At 40.2% G+C, this 22666-nt stretch overlaps 1 protein-coding gene across 13 annotated transcripts in view; it reads right to left on the bottom strand.

The window, feature by feature from the left end:
• Positions 1–22666, bottom strand: part of PHLDB2 (pleckstrin homology like domain family B member 2) — a 102019-nt gene that overhangs the window by 55486 nt on the left and 23867 nt on the right. For all 13 annotated transcript variants that reach the window (XM_034790898.1, XM_034790927.1, XM_034790918.1 and 10 more), the window contains exons 3-6: positions 18435–19759; positions 6197–6580; positions 1998–2141; positions 971–1108 (exon numbers count right to left, since the gene is read on the bottom strand). In XM_034790898.1, the coding sequence (XP_034646789.1) occupies positions 971–1108; positions 1998–2141; positions 6197–6580; positions 18435–19759 (1991 nt within the window). The remainder of the gene's footprint in view (positions 1–970; positions 1109–1997; positions 2142–6196; positions 6581–18434; positions 19760–22666) is intronic.

Here is a 22666-nt window from a genome sequence, read left to right as displayed (position 1 = left end):
TTGGCTGAATATCCAGAAAAACCTCCTGACAGTTAGATATAATAGGCTGTGAAATGGTCTTGCAAGAAAAGACATGCAGACTTGAAAACACACTAGACAATAGGTTAGAGGAAGCAATTCTTCTCTGGCTTGATGGGGACTAATAGGTCTTTTCCATTTTGGGTATCTAAGATTTGTATTCGAGTTATGTCAGTATTTCACAGAAGTAACTGTATTAAAAAACAACTGAAAGTTATGACTGAAAGTTAATTAATTTGCACATGTGTAGAAAATTCTTTGTAAATTGTTAACTTTTTAAATTTTGGCAATTTCCAAATTGAATGAACCTGCATACTTGTATTAAAAGTATACATTATTAATTTATTTGGACAGGTGTTTTATTTACATTCTGCAACAGTATATGTTGTGTATTTTGTAAGTGAAGTCTCAGTAAAGTCAAACTACAGCAATCTGATCTTATATTTCTTTGCTGAGAAGGAAAAATATCCTTGCATTTTTTGAGAGAATTTGTGAGGGTCTAATGTGAATACATTTTAAAACAAATAACTTATGATGGAAGACTGTGGAAAAGTCAAATTAATACCACTTTTTTTAACAATAGAGAACATAACCACAATAGGACATTCTAGTCCAAGATACATGTTGTGATAAATGGTGTGTCATGACGGCACACCCAGCATTCACTCTGCTTTACTTGGCATCTAACGCACCCAAAGTACCCCAAATACCTTTTCAACAAATTAGGTCTTTCTACTTTATCATTTCATGTTGCTAATCAAAGTTATCTCACAAAACAAGCGCATTCTAAAGGTGAAGTTCTTGAGATAATTATTTTCTACCATATATAAATCAAGTAACCCCCCTATAGCCAGTGCATGTTACAGAGCTCCTCCTTTATGTTAATAATTTGAATATATTTTGAAGATCAAGGACTAAATAGCACAAAATTAGTGAAGATAACTTTATTTACCTTTGTCTTTTCACCAATAACATTTCTCTCCAGCTCAGCTATTTTCCTGTTCAGATGGTCCAATATTTCCTTCTCTTTCAGAAGTTCAGTTGTTTCAGATTTCTGTTCCCCATCCAAAAGAGCACATTCCATATCCAGCTAGGGAACACAAAACATTTCTCAAAAGCAGTCCAGTTTACAAAGAACTCTTCGTACACTTTTTGTTGTTGTTACATTTTAAAAAGCTGTGTTGATGCCACCAAGCCTGAGCTTCTACATGTTTACAAAGAGATCAAAAATACGTAAAAAGGAAAACCTCACCATAAAATATTGTAACATAAACGAACAAACCAACTTTTAAATATTATTTGTTCAGCACTTATTTTTTAATTCTCCTCTTCTTTGCTTCCTTCTGTAGGATACTGTACCTACTACTCGTGCCAGCCTCTGCACTAACCACTTTTGGAACAGCTGCTTCTTTCCTGTTGCTACTAATTAGAGACAGGACAACTTAAGGCCCATACAGCTTGGTTTGCAAGTGTGAGATTCCAGAAACCAACAGTGCTTCATAGTCTTGCCAGCACAAGGGTGAGGAGTTTTAAAAAGAAATTATCTCACATCCTTACCCTTTAAATGGCTACATGAGATACAATACTCCCAAGTGAGACAAGATATTCAAATGAATCCATCAACCATTCAATAATCAGGACTATTCTAATTACATTTAGGGGCATAGTAGTTAGAACTAGAAAAGGCCAAATAGATCGTGTTATCTAGCCTCCTGCAAGGGAAGAAAATAGTCCCCGTAGTACGGAAATATCAGTTAATATGATACTGCACTTAATTTTGGACAAAAGGCAGAGGATTTGAAAGCTATGTGGATGCATGAGACTCCTGTGTATTTTTTATACACACACACACATTATATATAATGTATATATATATAAAAAAACCAAGATACGTGCATATATACAATTTTAGCTATTTAATGAGCATGACATTTAAAATCAACATGTGAAAAGAAACAGGAGACCTCATTTCTTGATACCTCTCTTGAAGATTCATCCATCTGGTCATTTAACTCTTTGATCTTCTGTTCAAGTTCCTCTAAGTTATTTAGTATTGTTATGTGTTCTTCCTCCAGCCGACCAAGCTCCTGCCCTCTTTGCTCATCACTTGTGCATTCTGGTGTCTGCAATTAGTCATTAGGCAGTGTTTATTCATAAAATTCCAAAGCAGTGCATTTTCTCCTTCCTCTCACTCTGTGTTCAACTACTTTACAGAATTGTTGCATTGCAAGAGTTCTGCTTTTATGCCTGCTAATTGACACTTCACTTGGAAGCATTGGTTACTGAACTTCATACTATATGAAGTCTTTTCTCATTAACTCTTCTTGTTAGCTATATTCTTCAGACACTTCATACATTGTGTTATTTTGGTTGTAATAAGCCAGCGTTCTCAAGTAAAAGAGATACAGGAAGATAAATTTATCCTTTTAAAATATACTTCAGTTCTATATACATCTTTACCTCGATATAACACTGTCCTCGGGAGCCAAAAAATCTTACTGCATTATAGGTGAAACCGCATTATATCGAACTTGCTTTGATCTGCCGGAGTGCGCAGCCCCGTTCCCTCGGAGCACCGCTTTACTGCGTTATATCAGAATTCATGTTATATCGGGTCACGTTATATCAGGGTAGAGGTGTATAACAAAAAACTGGATGTTACAGCATTTCATAAGCAAGTGTCAAAACGAGTGGCTTTTGTAAGATGGATGCACAATTAGCATGGCAAACCATCTTTAAAATCCCTCTCTCCTGCCTCAATTATTTATTGGACAATTATGACAGATATAAAAAGCAGCATTAAAGATATTTTTGGAGTTTATTTTACCCAGAAAGCCTTGTTCTGAAACAGCAGTTAGTTTTCAAAGTGGTCCTGCAAATTATCCTGTTTTCTAAAGGCTGAAGCAATAGGGTCGAATTACGTTTTAAGGTCACTCATTCATTGTCTCCAGACAGAATTAGAATCAGATCCTGGCTCTCAGTCCCTTGCTTTAACTGCTAGACCATATGGCCCTCTTCAAAACCCAGTGAAGCTCAACTACCTAATTACTATTCTGAGGGCAGACATTTTAACAAGAGATCATGTGCAAATCTGACCTTGATATTTGAGAACAATGAACTGCATTTCATTAACATTCAAGTGCCTGTTACAGCTCTTCTCTTCCTTTAGCAGAACACACTTTACCATGAATGAATGGTATTCCTTACTTACTAGTGCTAGTAATCCTATCAGGAAAGCCTCTTTTTGTCTGGTATCCTGTTTGGCTAATGCTGACATAACATCTTCAATTTCAACTTCCCAATAGAGATTAAAAATAGGATCTTTCATTTATGGAAAGAAAGTAAGTCATGAGCATGGAAGGGTTTCAAGAGCATAATAACTTGCACATGAAGTGTTTTAATGTAAATTTCAGATAAAGAAAGAAGAGAATCAATATATTAAGATGTAGTTACAGGGAACTGGTTTCTACTTAAAATACCCTTATTTCCAAAGACTCGGCAGAAAGAGTTCTAGAGGAGCATCCCTCTTTTTTTCTTTAAAGTAAATGATATCCCCTTTTACCTACACATAAACAAAAACAAGTCAAACAGAAGATACCCTGTAAACTTATATTTAAATGCAATGAAGCTAATGTAGTCCTTACTACAAAGGGGTAAGGAGAGAAACAGAAAATATACGAAAGCTACCATCAAATACGGGAGCCACCATCAAGCATGTAAAAAATCCCCTACTATGAGGTGATGATTAAGATGACTAAACTGAAGAGTTCTGCCTTGACATCTCCTTTATTTTGAGAGTCCTTAAAGAGTTAGCATGGAAATGGATTAGCTGCTGAAATAACAAAATGATGATCTAGTTATATTGTAACTGATTGGATATTCCTGTTGCAACCTGATGTAATCTATCTCAGCGTTTCTCCAACTGGGGTCCGCAGATCCATGGGGCTCTGTGAGGGTGCTCCAGAGGGTCCGCAAGTCACGTCTGAGCCCACTGGCCCCGCTGATCAACTCCTCCCCCTCCTTCTCAGTGCCTCCTGCACGCCGCACAACAGCTGTTCGGCGGCATGCAGGAGGCACTGAGAGGGAGGGGGAGGAGTGGGGAGGGGGACGCTTGGGAGAGGGGGTGAAAAGAGGTGGGGGAGAGGAGGGGCAGAGGTGCAGCGGGGGCAGGAAGAGGTGGGGCAGGGGTGGTGAAGGGTTGTAGCCACGGGTGGGAGTGGGTGGGCCGTGGCCCACCCACTAAGCATCCAGGCCCACCTCCCCAGCCCCAGTTCTGCTCTGGCCTCAGCGCTTGCCCCGCTCCGCCCACCTGACCAGCGTTCCTGCTGGGGAGCGGAGTTGGGGAGTGGAGGATTGTCTTGCTCCACCCGCCCGGTGCTCCTGCCAGGCAGCAGGGTCAGGACGCGGGGGCTTGCCCTGCTCTGCCTACCAGCGCTCCAGCCGTGGAGCGGGGTCAGGGTGTGGGGGATTGCCCCGTTCCACCTGCCTGCCACGTGGTGCTCCTGCTAGGGCCAGGCGGGTGGAGCGGGATAAGCCCCCACACCTTGGCTGGAGTGCCAGGCAGCTGGGAAGAGTGGGGCAAGCCCCTGCGTCCCGACCCCATGCCCCGGCTGGAGTGCCAGGTGGGCAAGCGGAGCAGGGCAAGCCTCTGTGCCCCAACCTTCCTAAAAAATATGAGGCCAACAGAACCATTTCCATTACAGTGGACATTTTAGGGAGGAAGGAATGAGAGACGATTCCAGTTCTTTCCTCTTCTTCTGGCCACAGGCCTGATTGCTTGAACTATGACAACAAAGTTGGTTGGGACTTCTTCCACTAAACATTTTTTGATCAGAAAATTCTCATTAATCAAAACCAAAATGTTTCATGGAAATGTTTCGATTTCAATGAACTTTTCTTGACAGACAATCAGGTGTCTGACAGAACCAGTGCTCTCAGGGCTTCCAGGCTGCCTGTTCCATGGCAGAAATTCCTACAATTCCAAAGTCCGGCGGGGAGTCCCCTGGTGTCTGGAGTTGGAGAAGGATGGAGCTTGTGATTTCATTTAAAAATAAAACAAACAGAAAAACTTTGATTTTTCTGAACAAAAAATTTTAATTTCCCTTCTGTGGGAAATTTCTATTTTTTCAAAATGGCGGAATTTCCCATAGAATGAAAATTCTGAATTTCGACCGGCTCTACATGAAAATAATTCTAAATTAAATTTGCTCATTCCATGCAAACTGGCTACAGGGCCATTGAAAGTTACAACATATATTCAGTGCAAAGGAACTTACAAGTAAAACTAACTACAATACAAAAATGTAGAAGATTAGCCTATCACTATTCCATCTGCAGGAAAGCTGCCAAAAGGTAAACAGACATAATGAATAGCAAAAGATTAATTTGATTTTTGAAGTGTTAGCTATTAGTAACATCACTAAGGAAATTATTTTATTTTATTAAAAGGAGCACCCTTTTAACTTATAAGACTGCACTGTGAAATGAATGGGGAATATTCTGAAGCAGTTTCTTAAAAAGCAGTATATGTTTGTTGGAAAATATCCTTGGACAGATTTTGTGGTGTGTGAATAGGTCAACTGTCACAGTATACTTCACAAGAGGCAGCATATTGATTGGAACAATGGCTTTGTTCAGAATAAGAAAAAGGGATGGAGAAGTAAATTCAGCCAGGTGATACTTTTCTGCACCCTTTAAAACTATTCTGGTTCGCTGTCAGAAAAAATCTGGTGATCTGAGAGCAGGCAGAAATCTTAGTCAAGGGGAAGAGAAAAGTTACGTGATTTCCTCCTCTTTTGGCAACAGGCCTGAATACTTAAAACTTAAAAAATGTCATACTCCACATGACAACAATTATAGATTAATTTTGCTCATGAAACTCGAGCTGTCTACAGGACGATTGAAACGCTACTATTTAAATCATTTAATACTGTTATTTACCAAGCTCTCTCTTCCTAAACTGTTTATCATTTGGGAAAAGTACTTAAAATAAACAGTTTTCATAGCAAACGAAATCACCAACATTTCAATTCGTACTGGACCAAAACAGTTGTACTGTATGACTAAAACTTATCTTTAAGCCTTTTTCTTTGTGATTTCCACCATGAAAACTGAATTCAACTGGAAGACTTCAACCAAGGGTTCCTGATATGTGATGTTCACTTCTCAAGAATCTTACCTTGGGTATGATACTTAGGTACGAAGACTCATTGGAACCCTTCAAGAAGGCAGAAGAAGCTAAAGCTGGAGTCTTCATATTGTCACTGAAGTGTTCATCAGCTCTAATCCCTCTAGAGGAAAGTAAAGTGGCAGCACTTCGATTGAGATTACTACACTCTGAGAAATCAGAATCACTTGCTGATGATTTCAAGTGGTTTCTAAATCTTGTTTCTGGATTCATTTGAGAATCTTCAAATACAGAATCTTCATCTGACAGCTGAAGTTTTTCAAGTTCTTTATTAATTTTTTGAACATCAGCAACAGTGGTAGCAGCAGCAGGATCGCTATCAGACTTGGAATATTCAGCACATAAATTGAGGATGGTCTCCAGCCGCTGTCGCTCCTAGGAATTGAAACAAACAGTGCTAAACTTAACATACAAATTTCAAGCAAAGAAAATGTCAAAGCTACACAGAAGTTCACTATTTTTTAATGTATTTTTTTAAATTCATTAAACTTCCTTATGTGCCTTTACCAATCTAGGGATAAAGTATTATATATGTTTACACATAGACATAAAATGATGGTGTGGCAGAGGAAACACAAGTTAATGAAGCAAGAAATCCTAAAAATGGGAAATAATTTCTGTAGAAAAGAGTTTAATGTAAAATCAGTGTAGTCGTTTAATACTGTAATATATATATATATATATCATATAAAAAGGGATTTAAAAAGCAACTGAGTCAAAAGTGAATTTTAAGATAGAGAACATAGAAGCTGTTCTCCATTAAAGATGATCCCACATTCGAGTTTCAAATTTCCCTTTTCACCACAGAAAAAGATTATAATTATTATTTATTTCCAACAGCACCCAAACGTGAACGGTCCTGCCCAATAGGGCTTACTATCAAAACGATGTGTCAATCTACTTTGTACTTTTGGCTATGCTCCTGGCAGAGATTAAACGATTACACTCATTTTACATAGAACCAATTTACACAGAAATCATTCTCTTTTTTTAGGATTTCCTGTTTCGTTAACTTTCATTTCCCCCTTCTTCTCCACACTCCCCCACCAATTTTGTAAGTTGCTTTACATCTGGAGACATCCACCATTGATCCTTAGGAGGTTAAGAAGGAAAATAATGTCATGATCAAAGGTTGACCAAAATGGAAGAGAACCTAAAACAGGGGGTTATTGCTTTGCCAGCAAACTGTTAAGTTATAAAAGCTCATGAAGGAGTCACAACATTTTCTTAACACTGAGAATATGAACAACTATGACAGACTTCAAGCTGTCATGGCTCAAGCTATTGTAGAAACACTTAATTCCTCAGAAGTTTTGAACAGCTCTGCAGTATTTTTAAAACTTATTAGAAAGCAAAACCAGATTTGTAATGCTATATATAATTTCTTTTAATATCAAATTCAGAACAAAATTATTAGATTTTTTTAAAATATACTATAACTTAAGTTCATGTTCCTTTTGTTAAAAAAAAAAGAGAAAACAAATTTTAATTGGAAAACTGCTTACTATAAGCCTACTTAAAGATATTAAGACCTCATTAAGACAGCTTCATGTTTTGCATTAATACCAACACTAATGAATAAGGTTTTTGTAAATTTTTCATCTTATCTCTAGGAAATACTTCTAGACTATCACTCAGAACATTTAAAAACAATAACAACAGCAACAACATCTCTTCTGAATCTCCCTCCTGCCAGAACCACTACAGGCTTATTCAGTTTCCAAATTCTACCTGGCAGTAAATCCAAAATCAGATTTTGCAAGATAGCTAACTTTTTGTAATCCTATCTCACTTGAGTCAGCAGCAATTAGAAACAAGAACCAAGTAGAAGAGTTAGAGCAAGACACTCTTTCCGGTTTCCCTGAAGCAAACCATGAGTGTAATAAATCTTAACACAAATTAACCAGCACTTAGCTTTTAGTAAGATTCAATGAAGGATTACAAAGTTACATGGATGAGAGCATCCACAGTTAATGTTAAAGAGAACAGATGTATGTATTTTTAAAAACAGATCTAAACCTTCCTGTTTCAGGGCATAAAGCAACAGGCAGAAATTTCCCCTTTGGGTAGCTTATTCCAAGTTGTCCACTATGGAGTTTCTTGCACCATCCTCTGAAGCCTCTGCTACTAGGGCCATTGTCAGAGACAAGCTGTTGGAATATATGGTCCGCTAGCCTGATCTGATACAATAATTTTTATACATTCTTCCATAAAGCAGGTGGCAGATTCAGTAGACAGATGTCAACTTCAAACCTATGACACCCCCCCCCCCCCAGTCTCCAAAAGTCCTCCATGCAACTATACCCAAGCTTCTAAGCCTCTTCTTATTCCCCTAACAAGTTTATCCTCCTTTCCTCCTAGCTGCTACCTTTAGGTCAGGCAACCCAATTCCTAAAACACTGTGCAACCTCTGGCCAGGAACTCCAGCATTTATGTATCTCTTGCTGTTGCCACTGGGTGAGGCCTGGCCCTTTGATACTATTGTCATAAGAGACAGAAATGAGACAGACAATATTAAAACATACAGTCCCATCCCGCCCTGCAATGACAGGATATATTTCTTGTCTCCCACCTGATTTTAAACCATAACTACATTTTATCTTCATTAAAAGGCTTATGGGAGCAATGATAAACTACCACTTTGTCAGTTGATGGGAGGGAGGGTTATTTTGGGTATCTTTACAAGTCTTGGCAATGCAGAAAGCACTGGGGAAAAAACACAAATTAGGGCAAAAATCTCGCTCACTTTTCAGAAAGTTTCTGATGAACTTCTATATTTGAGGACACGTTATAGAAATGCCTATGTCCAGTACCAAAAATAGTGTCTTTTGCTGTCCTCACTGCTGTACAACTAAGAGGGGAATAAGTTATCTCACTTCTATTTCAAAATGTGTAGCAGTGTATTAAGAGGCTTACACACAGGAAGTTCTGTCTGATGCTATTTCATGTATTCTATTTTTATCACTTTGTTTGCAGCCAACATCTTCTAGTTCCAACACATCTGCATTCTCCACTTCAAGCCATAAATTTTTAAATCAACTGGCAAGCCAAGAAAATGTCCCAGCAACTGAAGAGATAAAGAAGGTGGTATGTGGATAAAAATGTATTAAACTAAATTATGCAAGAAATGTATCATACTAGCTTTCAGGTTACACACTACAGAAAATATAAAATATGCCAGATTGGGTTATGCTGTTTTACATTCAGTGCAGGAGGCTTTTAAGCCTTTTTTCAGCACATTTTCCCTTTTATGTACACCATTTGCCTGTGTTTTTAACCCACCATGCCTAGAGCGCTGCGAGGCTACAAAATGTATATCAGCAGATGTGGATATTCGCGGATAAAAAGCAGATATCTGCAGAGTTACAGGGGTCTAGCCACAATGAGCGAGACCAGCAGGGCCACGGCCAGTGACTGGGCCAGGAACCACAGTGGCAAAGGCAGCAGCGTGTTGGGCCGTAGCTCGCAGGAGCCAGCGAGCGGCTGTGCTGCTTTCATTGCTGCAGTTCCTGGCTCGGTCGCTGACCATGGCCTTGCTGGTCTTGCTCATTGTCGCTAGGGCCCTACAACTCCACAGATACTCGCTTTGTATCCAGAGATATAAATTTTGTATCTGCGCAGGGTTCTAACCATGCCATCTGCTGTGAAAAGTGATGTGTACAACTCTAGTGCCTATATTACACTAACACACACACACCATTGTTAGCACTGTTGAAGATAAACTGGATAGTGGGAAGGCATGGCAACCACTTCAACTACTCCTCTTTTCTGTGACTCTCATTTACATGCCAGGTGTATGAATTATGTAAATGGAAAGTGGTGATATCAGATCAAGATATCAGGGCAGGGCTTGAAAAATCCACTTGACGAGTCATCTGTAGCAAGTAGGAAGCTTTTCAGGGAAAGTGCCATTAGCAGAATCTAAGATTTCATTAATAAAATATATAGAAATAGAGTCTATACCCCTAATTATTTTCAAGTTAACACGAACCAGATATAATCAATACAACAGTGCCTACTGCTGTTAGCTGGCAAGATTGCTCCAATGCCTCTGATATGGCTCAGAGCTTTGCCAAGCAGCAGCAGAAGACTGAAAACTGACCAGAGTTTCCACCACTACTCTTCAGAATCTTGTGCGTAGCAAACAAACTAACAAGAAGCTTATCAGCTTCATAGTGCATCGAGCAGCAACAGTATGTGCACTGGAGCTATTCAAAGGGGAGAAAGACTCAAAAAGAGAGACTGAGATGGGGTAGAGTAGTAGAGAGACACCCCCTCCTCCCAATCACAGATCCAGGAGCTTATGGGAAACAGAAGACAGAAAGAGCAAAGGCTTCTTTAATAGAATTCTAGAAATGTAAGGCTAGAAGGGACATCAAAAGATTATAAATTTAAATTAATGGAGATATCCCATCTCCTAGAGCTAGAAGGAACCTTGAAAGGTCATCAAGTCCAGCCCCCTGCCTTCACTAGCAGGACCAAGTGCTGATTTTGCCCCAGATCCCTAAGTGGCCCCCTCAAGGACTGAACTCACAACCCTGGGTTTAGGAGGCCAATGTTCAAACCACTGAGCTATCCCTCCCTCCATTATCTAGTCCAGCTCCCTGTGCTGAGCCAAGAACAAGTACACCTAGCTTGTCCCCTGACAGGAGTTTTTCCCACCTGTTCTTAAAAACCTCCAATGATGGGGATTCCCCAAATGGAAGTCTATTCCAGAGCTTAGCTATCCTTGTAGTTAGAAAGTTTTCCTAATATCTAACCACCTTGCTTCAGATTAAGTGTCTCTATTCTTGTCCTACCTTCAGTGGACATGGAGAACAATTGATCCCCATCCTCTTTATAACAGCCCTTAACATATCTGAAGACTTATCAAGTGTCCTGTCCCCCTCACTAATCTTTTCTCAAGAGTAAACATGCCAAGTTATTTTTTTTTACCTTCCCTCATAGGTCAGCTTTATTAAACCTTTTATCATTTTTGTTTTTCCTCTGGACTCTCTCCAGTTTGCCCGTCTCTTTCATAAAGTGTGCCAGCCAGAACTAGATACCCTACTCCAAATGAGGTCTCACCAGTGCTGAGTAGAGCAGGACAATTACCTCCCATGTATTACATACAATGCTTCTGTTAATGTACCCCAAAGTTATATTAGCCTTTTTCACACTTGCATCGCATTGTTGACTTGCATTGAATTTGTAACCCACTATAACGCCCAGATCCTTTTCAGCAGTACTATCACCTAGCTAGTTATTCCACATTTTGTAGTTGTGCATTTGATTTTTTCTTCCTAAGTGAAGTACTTTGCACTTGTCTTCACTGAATTTCACCTTATTAAATTTAGACCAATTCTCTAATTTGTGAAGGTCATTTGAATTCCTATTCTGTCCTCCTAAGAACTTGCAACCACTCCCAGCTTGGTGTCACCTTCAAATTTATAAGCATACTCTCCTCTACATTATCCAAGTAATGAATAAAAAATATTGAATAGGACCAGGCGGGACTGACCCTTGTGGACCCCATTCAATAGACCTTCCAAGTCTGACAGCAAACCTTTGATAACCACTCTTTTAGTACGGTTCTTTCAACCAGTGGTGCACCCACCTTATAGTAATTTCATCTAGACCACATTTCCCTAGCCTGCTTTCCTTCCAGTATTAAAGAGAAGGAGATGTGGGCTGGGCTTCACGTATACCCAAGATAATAGACAAAGGTTTTTAGAGCACTAGCATAAACACCACCAAGTCTGTCGACCTAAGCCGGGAGGCTTACTCCTCAGGTTCCAAAACGCTGTGTAGACATACCCCACACACACACACTCAAGGTGGAGGGGGAAAAGGTTAGTTAAAAGAAGAGGGAATTTGGGAAAACTGACCAGAACAACTATGGCAGAATAAACTATTCCAGAATAGCTCTCCATGTGGACACTCTATTCCACAAAAATCACTTTATTCCAGAATAATCAGTGCACTTTGTGAGCACACTATTTATTCCAGAATAAAGTGATTTTTATGAGGAGCTATTTTGGAAGAGCTATTGTTTATTCCATAATAGCTATAATTTCCCAGTGTAGACAACCCCAGAGAGAAAGCTCTTTCTCTCTTCCAGCAACCAGGAAAAGGGTGGGGGAATTGGGGAGCTTTGAATTGATCAGACACTAGTTACCCAGCAAACATGAAGCCCCTGAGCAGAAAGTACACTTGCTAGGAATCCAAGCAGCCTCACCCTCCCCACCTTTTTTCTTTTTTTAAAGCATTTTGAGGTAGGGGTGAGGTTTTCACCAGGATATTGCATTTTGCTCAGATTGGTGCCTTCCTTCTCTACCCAAACACACACACTTGTACTTATTTTTCATATCACACCCAGGCTAGTAGGAGTCCAAAATTATTCAAGCCCTCGTATGGTTCCATATTCTGATCTCTGCGTAAAAACAGAGTAACTCCATTGAAATTGATTTCTATTCTGGCCTATAGTGCACCTTCTAATTAAATACAAGGCTGGAGAAATTAAGCTAGGTCTGTTGGAAGAGATCTAAAGTAAGGTCCTCCTTAACACTGCTGATCATTAAAGATTCTACAGTACTATTTTGCAAAAATAGGGGTGTTACTTAAGATGGAAATTCACCAGGATACCAAGGTTAATTACATCCTGTGTATCTAAAGCATCTCGTGGTTTCAACCTGATGTGTGGTATTTGTTCCTGTATTAAATTCAACTGCTCTTAAACAGCTGCCCTGTAACACCACAAAGATTGCTAAATATAAACAGTGGGAGAAATTATCTATATTTAGCCTTCAACTACCTCAAGGCGCTGTTTGCAAAACTTAACTAGCTAATGTTTTTTACATAATCCTTCGATATCCTAAGTGATAGGTTAAAGAAAGTGATTGAGATTTTCAAGCAGTATGGAATACTGAGCCAGACATCTTCTATAAAATGTAATTGTAAAATTAATTCTAATTATTTTTAATGGATGATATGTGTGTCAATCCCCTGTACTGCTTTCAAAGTCCTACCTATGTTTATTTCTTTTTAACTCACATGAACACGTCACACATAACTATGATGATGCCACAAGTTTTCTACATTCAACCTAATTTTGTATTATTTCCTACTTATAGAATAAACTTTGACCATGCTTAGATGTTCAGCAAACTGGGAGAAACAAGTCTCTTAAAATATGTTCTCCTCCAACTCCATATTCATATTGCTTGTTAACTCATTGCTCATTTAAATTAAAATCTCTCATGAATACATTCCTAATTTCCAGAAAGGCTGCTTGACCTATAAAAGTATGGTTTACAGATCCATACCAAGAGATGGGCTGTGGACAATATTTTACATAATTCCAAATAGTAATTTTTAAACATGTGGCTCCACCTATAGGTAAAATATTGTACTGCCTCTAAATCAGCACTAGACAATCTCCAACAAGGTTGTGACTATCTGACAGCACCCTAAGTATCAACTTGCCTAGATTGTCCTTAATATCTATCCAACTTGTCTCTGTCAGCTTGTGTATAAATTCTTTACTACAGTCAGTATTTCAACCAATACTGCTATTCATCCCCCTGCTTTTCTTAGATTCAGATGATTGATTGCATTCGAACTTCAATATGTATTGGGGTTTATATTATACTCAAACATGTGAGGTTTAGCCAAGTATTTTATGAATGTTTATTTGTCTGATAGGTCTTTCCTTTAAACATTCATAAACCAGTTATAAGGGGGAGTTATAAGGGGGAGATGTGTTTAAAAACTTTGGCTAAGTTCAGCCAGAATTTACAATGGCTTCTGATGGTAAAAATTCGTAAAGATCCTCCCCACACTCCACTCCTCCAAGATGCAAAGTCCAATCACGCTATCGCCTCAGCAACCTTGATCAGCATAGCTCTTATGGAATTCTGGCTATAGCCCTAAAGCTGTCTTCCCTGTCCTGCAGCTCATGACACATACTCATACCCATTACAGAAAATCCAGAGAGGAGGACAAGATCAGGGACACAACCAGCCTCATGAGATACAGGGAAACAGGCTGGCACAGGAAAGTTTGATTGACACCTCCATGCACCAGTTTGGACTCTGGCCCACAGATACATATATTTTTTAAAAAGAGAGAAAGAGCACCAAACCCTGCACTTAAAAAGAAAATTACTTTGTCACATGGGTAACAAAATTAGAATTACATTACTGAAGCTAAAATTATTCCAGAAATTGAAATGGACATTTCAGTGTCTGTGCTGTTTGTTTACTTCGGTGTTTTACTCCATGTGAACAGTAAAAGCAGACCATTTAGTTTCAGATTCAGGGACTAACAAAGGCTGCAGTTTCAACATTCTCCACCAGCCTGTGCAAGTTAAAAGCAAGCAAACACACACAAAAAGCAGTTTCAGAGATGTTTTTTAAAAAATCATAAAAAGAAAAAGAAAAGAAAAAAATTGGTTAGTTCAAAGGAAAATAGTGGGCCAAACTACACTGACTCTTTAAAGTATTACAGTGCCTGAAACACGGTTTCAAAACTGATGTTTGCATTTCCAGAATCTTTCTAAACACATTCTATTTGGCTTACCTCACATTAAAAGGCCAAATATTTGGATAAAAAATGACTTCCCCAAATCATTTATCGGTAAGCCATTCAACCCACACTTCTACTCAGCACTTTGAACCTACGCATTTTCGGTTATCTATCATCTTTTCCACAGGAAACATGCTGTACAAATCCACATTCCATCAAGCAGGAAGAAGAAGGGTTAAGTACCTTTAGCAGGTGTGCAAAATCAAGCTAAAAGTAAAGAAGTCCCAAGGAGCTGTGGGTGCTCAGCCCATTTGGAAAAATCAGACTCTGAATGCATGGAGACCCAACACTGATTTTTATATACAGGGTATAAAGAAATGGTATTTTTACAAATATATACTTCCTGCTAGGGCTTGGCTAACTAATTATAGTGATTGCTCAAGCTCTCAAATATATTGTTCTGATTTCCAATCCTTAACTAGATAACTTCAAAAAGTAATATATAGCAGAATGTTGAAGAGAAGACTAAATCAAGAACAAGCAAATTCCTTCATGTGTAAGTCATACAGCACCTAAAACAGTCAATCTTTCACACATTTTAACATGTTGAGAAAACATTAGGCTAATTCTCCTTTTATAGGATCAGGATTCTAAGGACGTATTGAGCTGGGAGAAACAAATTGTAAATAAAAGGAAAGATTTAGTCATCTCATCTAAAAACAGAATCAGAACATATCTTTAGATTGGCGTTTTACTTTCAAGAGAACAGCAGTACTAACTGTAGAAGCATCCCCCCCAAAATCCAGGATTTTCCTCTTAAAAATACAAAACCACTACACCATACTTGGTTTGAATTTTTCAGTGACGGAGTACCTCCCTCTTGCAAGCTGGTAGCATTGTTCACTGGAAAGGAGTCAATGGCTCTAACACAGTAAAAATGTTAAACCAAAACTTTCCACAGTGGACACTTCAAGTCTGGCACCAAAATAAGTCACCACATTATCAGAAGCACTGACAACTCATACCTAAAGCTGGTCAAAAAATGGGAGACAATACTTATATCCAAAAAGATTTCAGCAAAAATTTGATTAAAATGGTGATCCTCCATGCCGCCCCCCCCCCCCCACACACACACACACAAGTTGTCCATCCAACTCTATTTGCAGCACTCACTGGCTTTAATGGAAATCATAGGCCCTCAATATCTCTGAAAATCTAGCTAGTTTCATTTAGAAATCCAATATGGATTTAGGTACCTTACTTTAAGCACCCAACTTCGAAAATGTTTGCTTTGTTTTTTAAAATAATAATAGACTTTAACTCTGAGTATACCTATTATAGTATAATATGTTCAGTATCTCTAAATAACGAACATTGGTGAAATTAATGCCTCTATACTGGTATGAGGTTGGGGCGGGGAGTGGGGGGGGGGGGAAATACACAGGATTTAGGAGCAAGAATTAAACAGAATCCAGTCTTCAACCAGAGACCGCTTTCAACTTGGCCTAGAATAAAGGCCATGACCCCGTATACTCATTATATGAGTATTTGTGGTCGCTGAATCAGCATATTTGTGGATTCAATAGCCAACCGCCACTCTTTCCTCAAATTTCCATCTGTATCCCTGAATTTTGTCATACAATGATCTGACACAGCAGAATCAAGTAAACTCCACTGCAGATATTAGGCTTTGTCTACACACAAAAGTTGCACCCATATAACTAGATCAGTTTAACAGTGCCTTAGTTTAATTTACCTCAAAATGTGTAAGGAACTGAAAAACTAAACCAGGAGTGGACAAACTTTTTGGCCCGAGGGCCACATCTGGGTGGGGAAATTGCATCCTGGGCCATGAATATAGGGCTGGGGCAGAGGGTTCGGGTGCTGGAGGGAGTTCAGGGTGCAGGAAGGGGCTCAGGGCAAGGGGTTGGGGTGAAGGAGGGGTGCGGCGTGTACGAGGGGGCTCAGGGCAGGGGATTGGGGTACAGGAGGGGATGCAGAGTGAGGGAGAGGGCTCAGGGCAGGGGGTTGGGGTGTGGGAGGGTGTGGGGTGCAGGAGGGTGCTCAGGGCAAAGAGTTGGGGTGCAGGAGAGGCGTGGGAGGGGGCTCAGGGCTCAGGTGCAGGAGGGGTGCGGCAAGGGGTTGGGATGTGGGAGGGGGCTCAGGGAAGGGGTGGGATGCAGGAGGGGTGTGGCAGGGGGTTGGTGCAGGAGGGGTGCGGGGTGTGGCATGGGGCTCAGGCCAGGGGGTTGGGGTGCGAGAGGTGTTCGGGGTGCAGGCTCCGGCCTGGCGCTGCTTACCTGGAGCGGCTCCAGGGTGGCAGTGGCGTGCAATGGGGCTAAGACAGGCTCTCTGCGGGGCTAAAACATGTCCCTGCAGCCCCTGGGGGAGCCAAGGGGCAGAGGGATCTGTGTGCTGCCCTCGCCTGCGGGTACCTCCCCTGAAGTTCCCATTGGCCACGGTTCCCCATTCCCAGCCAATTGGAGCTGCAGGGGGTGGTGCCTGCAGGCGAGGGCAGCACACGGAGCCCTCTGGCCCTGCCTCCCTCCCACCAGGGGCTGCAGAGACATGGTGCCGACCGCTTTCGGCAGCGGTGCAGGGCCCGTGGCGTCAAGGGGGTGGCAATCTTGCAGGCCGGATCCAAAGCCCTGATGGGCCAGATCCGGCCCGTGGGCAGTAGTTTGCCCACCCCTGAACTAAACTGATACAGAGTCACTTTTAAACTAGTTAGGAGTGTTCACAAATGGGACTGCACCCATTTAAGTACATCAATTTCTAAACTGATAGAATAAAATCAGTGCAACTTCTGTGTATACATGACCTTATATGATCCCTGCAACAAAGGGTACATTTTACTTTGCTATAAGTGTAAAAATATTTGGGGCAAAAAGGTAAATATTCTCTTGAGGAAGTTTTCAAATACAATATTTTTTTAAATTTACATTTTGAAATATTTGATTTTTTTCAAATAGTGTGTTTCTGTTATATGATTTCTCCTTTTGGGGTATTATCCAGTTTTAATTGATGGATCAGTATAGCTCTAATTATTTTACCTTTAATTTTTGAAGCATTATATAATCTTAATATTTTGTCTTGCATCAAACATTTTGGATGTCCTACAGAATGGAAATGATTCCCCTCCTCCCTCGCCTTGTGATCACTAGAAAGAACCAACAAGTAGAGAAATCAATGCTTTGATGAAGATACTCAGGAGACAGTCTTGACCAAGCAATTACACATCAGGTAATTTTGTTGTCCAATTCTTTGGTGCTTATTGAAGCATGACCCTGAAATCTTACAGTGGAGACATAGGTTTTGTTTTGTTTTTTTACCCAGTGTTTACCACAAAACAGTGCCATCAACTTGGAAAAAAAAATTTTTTTAAGAGTGTTGGAGCCCTGCCGTGCAATTTGTGGGTTTTATGTACATAGATATTTTGGCGGAAACCCACAGATTGAACTACCATAATTTCTGTGAATGTCCTACATTTTTTTCAAATGGTTGAATGATACCATCTGATATGTTGATGTAGCATACTATATACCCATTAACTTTAGAGACTGACATAGTAAACAAGCCGCCAGCGCACAAGGTCATGTATTTGAATTTCAAAACACAACAGCAGATGTTTTGCATCTACTGTATACTCTTAATAGTTTTCTTTGGAAAGTTAGTTTTGCAAGCATTAAACACTGGTAAAAATTAAAAGGAAAAGAAAAATTACCAGTCGTTCCATCTCCTGCTCTCTAAGCCTCTCTTCCCTTTGTCTCCTGTGATAGTCCATTAGGTCATCTCTTCCAGAAATTGAACTAATACTGTTTTTTCTCTCCCGTAAGGTAGGTGTCTGTCTGAAGCTTTCCAGGTCAGATTCATCAAACTCCATGGAACTAGTGGAAATGTTTCTTCTGACAGAGAATGTTCTGTCAAGATCCACAGGGGAAAAAGAATTACTGGGGTTTGTCCCTGAGAGTCCAAATCTATCAAAATCATCAGAAACATGGGAGAAGGAAGATGCTAAAAGCATTTTTCTAGCTATTCGGGGGCTTGCAGGAACACTAAGAGTTGAACTAACATAAGAATTACTGTCAGACACAGAATTTGTATATGGTGACACCCCTGAGCTGCAAGAAGAAAAATTAAGGTAATTATCAGCATCTAATGCACTTTGAGGTAGATCTTTTTCTCCGTGTTTTTTTCTTTTGGAATTACCAACAGAGTTTCTTGGAGGCAAACTTAATGGCATCAGCTGGCTTTCTGTCGATTTATACAGTCTGGGCAGAGAACGACTATAAACTCCCATATGACCCAGTGACCCACCAGAATACTTCCTAGTTCTTGAACCCAGAGTCTCAGTCATGGTCTCTTTATGCTTAACTGGTCTTGAATGAAGGGTTAGGTGGTCTTGAATATTCATCCTCCTGCCTTGTTTTGGGCTGGAAGGCATGCTTGCAGCCCCTGAACTGCTAACAGGTGAGAGAATTATTTCACTACCTGAGCTTCCATTCCACATTGCAAGAAGAGAGCCTGAGTTCTTCTTCCCATCCAGCACTGCTGGCAAGAAGACATTGTCATACGATTTATTTTTTTGACTATATTTTGAATAGTGAAACTTATCCACATGTCCAAAGAGTTTTTCATTTTCTCTGTTGGCATGAATATCGAAGTCTGTCCTTCCCAGGCTGTACCCACTAGAGGATGGAGAAGTGAAACCCATATGCTTTACAGAGACACTTTTATCTGAAAGATAAGGGCTCTCACAAGAAAAGGGTTTACATCCTTGAATTTTGGTAGCGGGTTGTATATTTTTAACACTAGATGAAGGGCTGGGTTTAGCTGGCACAGGTTGTGATAGGGTTAAATAGGAACCAGAGGAGTCCCCATTTGTTTTAAATTTAAGGCTTGATGAATATTTCTTCTGGTTGAGGCTATCCATAATATCCTGGAGATCATTTTCAAAGGAATTAATTACAGAGCTTTTTCCTAAACTAGTATTTTGTAATTCCAGCTGGTTTTGTATGTGGCTGTATTCTGCCATAATCTTACTGGAATCTGTGAGAGAGAGGAAAAAAGGGGAAAAATTAGTTTTCAGCAAATACATGAGAAAGCCTCACCCCGCAATTAGTTAAAAATAATCGTATATACTTAATCTATCATGGAAAAATAACTTTGTTCTAAGATATGTAATTATATTATTAGAAACCTTAACAAAGGTGGGTGTGTAAATTTTATAATCCCAATTTGACAGAGAAGGAAACTGAGTCAGAGATCAGTCAAGCGATTTCCCCAAGGTTACACAGCATATCGGTGACACAGATGGGAAAAGAATCTACATCCTTTGACGCCTGTTCTGGTGACCTGCCCACTAGAAATACTGACCCTAGTTTTTCTAACAGAGTTTTTTAAAGGTGTGGTTTAGAACAGGGTTTCTCAACCCATGGGTCGGGACCTAAAACTGGATTGCCAGAATGTTTCAAAGGGTTGTGGGGCAGCTCCTGTGACTCCTGTCCAACAGAGTAGGCTGGGACCACCTCCCTGCTGTCTCGCAGGTCCCAGCACCACTCAGGTTTAGCCCAGTCATTATGGCGATGAGAATACGGATAGGCCATTCTTGAGTGTCTGGCACTGCAACCCCATGAGCCAAATCACAACTCCACTCACACAAATTTTGTCCAGTCGGGGAGTGGGGCCAAATCTGAGCAGCGCTGCAACCATGGAGGTTGCAATGCCCAGAGTGGAGATCCAATCCCAGCCAGCCCCACAGCACAGGGGTTATAGGCGCTACCACTGTGGGGTGAGTGCTGGGCAGGACCCAACACTACGGGGGGGCAGGATATGACTGAAACCACCCCGGGCCTCCACTCCAGACTATTTACTGGGTGGCAACAGACCACAAACATTTACAAATGGGTGCTGAGCTCAAAATGGTGGAAAACAACTGGTTTAGAACACATGAGAAGGAGACACAAACTCATGAATTCAAGTCCCATCCCTATCTATCTATCTTGTAGATATATAGCCCCCATCACTACAGTATCTGCGCAACTCACAATCTTTCATTTATGTATCTTCTCAAAACTCCTGTGAGGTTGGGAAGTAAAATTAATCCCATTTTACAGACAGAGAACTGAGATACAGAAAGACTAAATGCAACCTATTAACTATGTGCTTGGTCCATAGCTCACTCAAGTCAATGAGAGTGCTTCCATTTGCTTCAGTGGACTTTGTACCAAGGTCCTATATAAATGTGGACAAATCACCCCCTTGCCTCAGTTTTCCGCACTGTAAAATGAGAATACAACCTATTTTTCAAGGGTATTATAGTTTAGTTCTTTGATGTTTGTAGAACACTTGAAAGATGAAAAGCTCTCTATAAGCACTATAGTCTTTAAGATGTAAAAAAAATATGAAGTTAGCCACCTTGCGTTATTAAAGGGGAATCCAAGGTTGTTATAAATACAGAAAGCTGTTTAAGATCCCATGTCCCTAGTAGAACAATAGTTCAGAATTACAAGCTATAAATACATAGTCAAACAGATCATGAGATGAAAAATCATTTTTTGTTCAGTTACGTGTCAAGATCCAAATTTCAGCCCAAGAGTTCTGAGGAGTTTCCGTTAGAAAGGAAATCTCTGGTACCTAAAGCAGTGAAAGGAATGCAGTTCCTGCTCTCCTTCTGTCAGTGATAGCATCAGCCACTGCCAGAGACACACAGAACCCTGAGGGGGCTTGATCTCAGGCCTTTGCTGATGTAAAACAGCTCACTTAACCTTTAAAGCCACTCTTTGGCAGGCTAAATCAAGGAATTAGCTGTGTATTTGAAGTTAAGGAAGCAATTATCCTTCAGAGCAACAATGGTCTTGTGGTGAGGGTACAGGACTCGTCATAGGCCTGATTTTCTGAGGTGTTGAGTACCCGCAGTTCCAACTGAAATCAATTAACTGGAAAGGGTTATCTCATCCCTATTCACCACATGAACACAGTGCAGTCTGTTTTACTTATTGCTAAAGTTATTGTCTCATCTAATGGTTAGGAACATAAGAACGGCCATACTGGGTCAGATCAATGGTCCATCTTGCCCAGTATTCTGTCTCCAATAGTGGCCAGTATCAGAGCTTCAGGGGGAGTGTACAGAATGGAGCAGTTGGAATGATCCACCCCTGTTATTCCCTCCCAGCTTCTGGCAATCAGGTTAGAGTCATCCCAAGCATGGGGTTGCATTCCTAACCACCTTGGCTAATAGCCATTGATGGACCTATCCTCCATGAACTTATCTAGTTCTTTTTTGAACCTAGTAATACTTTTTGCCATCACAACACACCATGGCAATAAGTCCCACAGGTTAACTGTGCACTGTGTGAAAAAGTACATCCTCTTGTTTGTATTAAACCTGCTGCCTATTAACTTCATTGGGTGACCCTAGTTTTTGTATTTGGGAAAGGGTAAATAACATTTTTCTATTCACTTTTTCCACACCATTCGTGATTTTATAGACGTCTATCATATCCCATTCTTAGTCATCTCTTTTCAAAGCTGAATAGCCCTAATCAGTTTAGTCTCTCCTCGTATGGAAGCCATTCCATACCCTTGATCATCTTTGTTGCCCTTCTCTATACCTTTTCCAATTCGAATATATCTTTTTTGAGATGGGCAGACCAGAACTGTACACAGTATTCAAGGTGTGGGTGTACCATAGATTTACATAGTGGCATGATGATATTTTCAGTCATATTTTCTATCCCTTTCCTAATGGTTCCTACCATTGTTAGCCTTTTTGACCATTGCTGCTCTCTGAGCTGAAGCTTTCAGAGAACTATTCATGGAGACTCCAAGTAACAGCAAATGTAGAACCATTATTATATATATGTAGCTGGGATCATTTTTTCCAACGTGCATTACTTTGCATTTATCAATGTTGAATTTCATCTGCCATTTTGTTGCCAAATCAACCAGTTTTCT

Source organism: Trachemys scripta, chromosome 1 (genome assembly GCF_013100865.1).
Source record: "Trachemys scripta elegans isolate TJP31775 chromosome 1, CAS_Tse_1.0, whole genome shotgun sequence".
NCBI lineage: Eukaryota > Metazoa > Chordata > Testudines > Emydidae > Trachemys > Trachemys scripta.
Note: the sequence above shows the minus strand (reverse complement) of the source record. Positions and strands in the feature narration are given on the sequence as shown.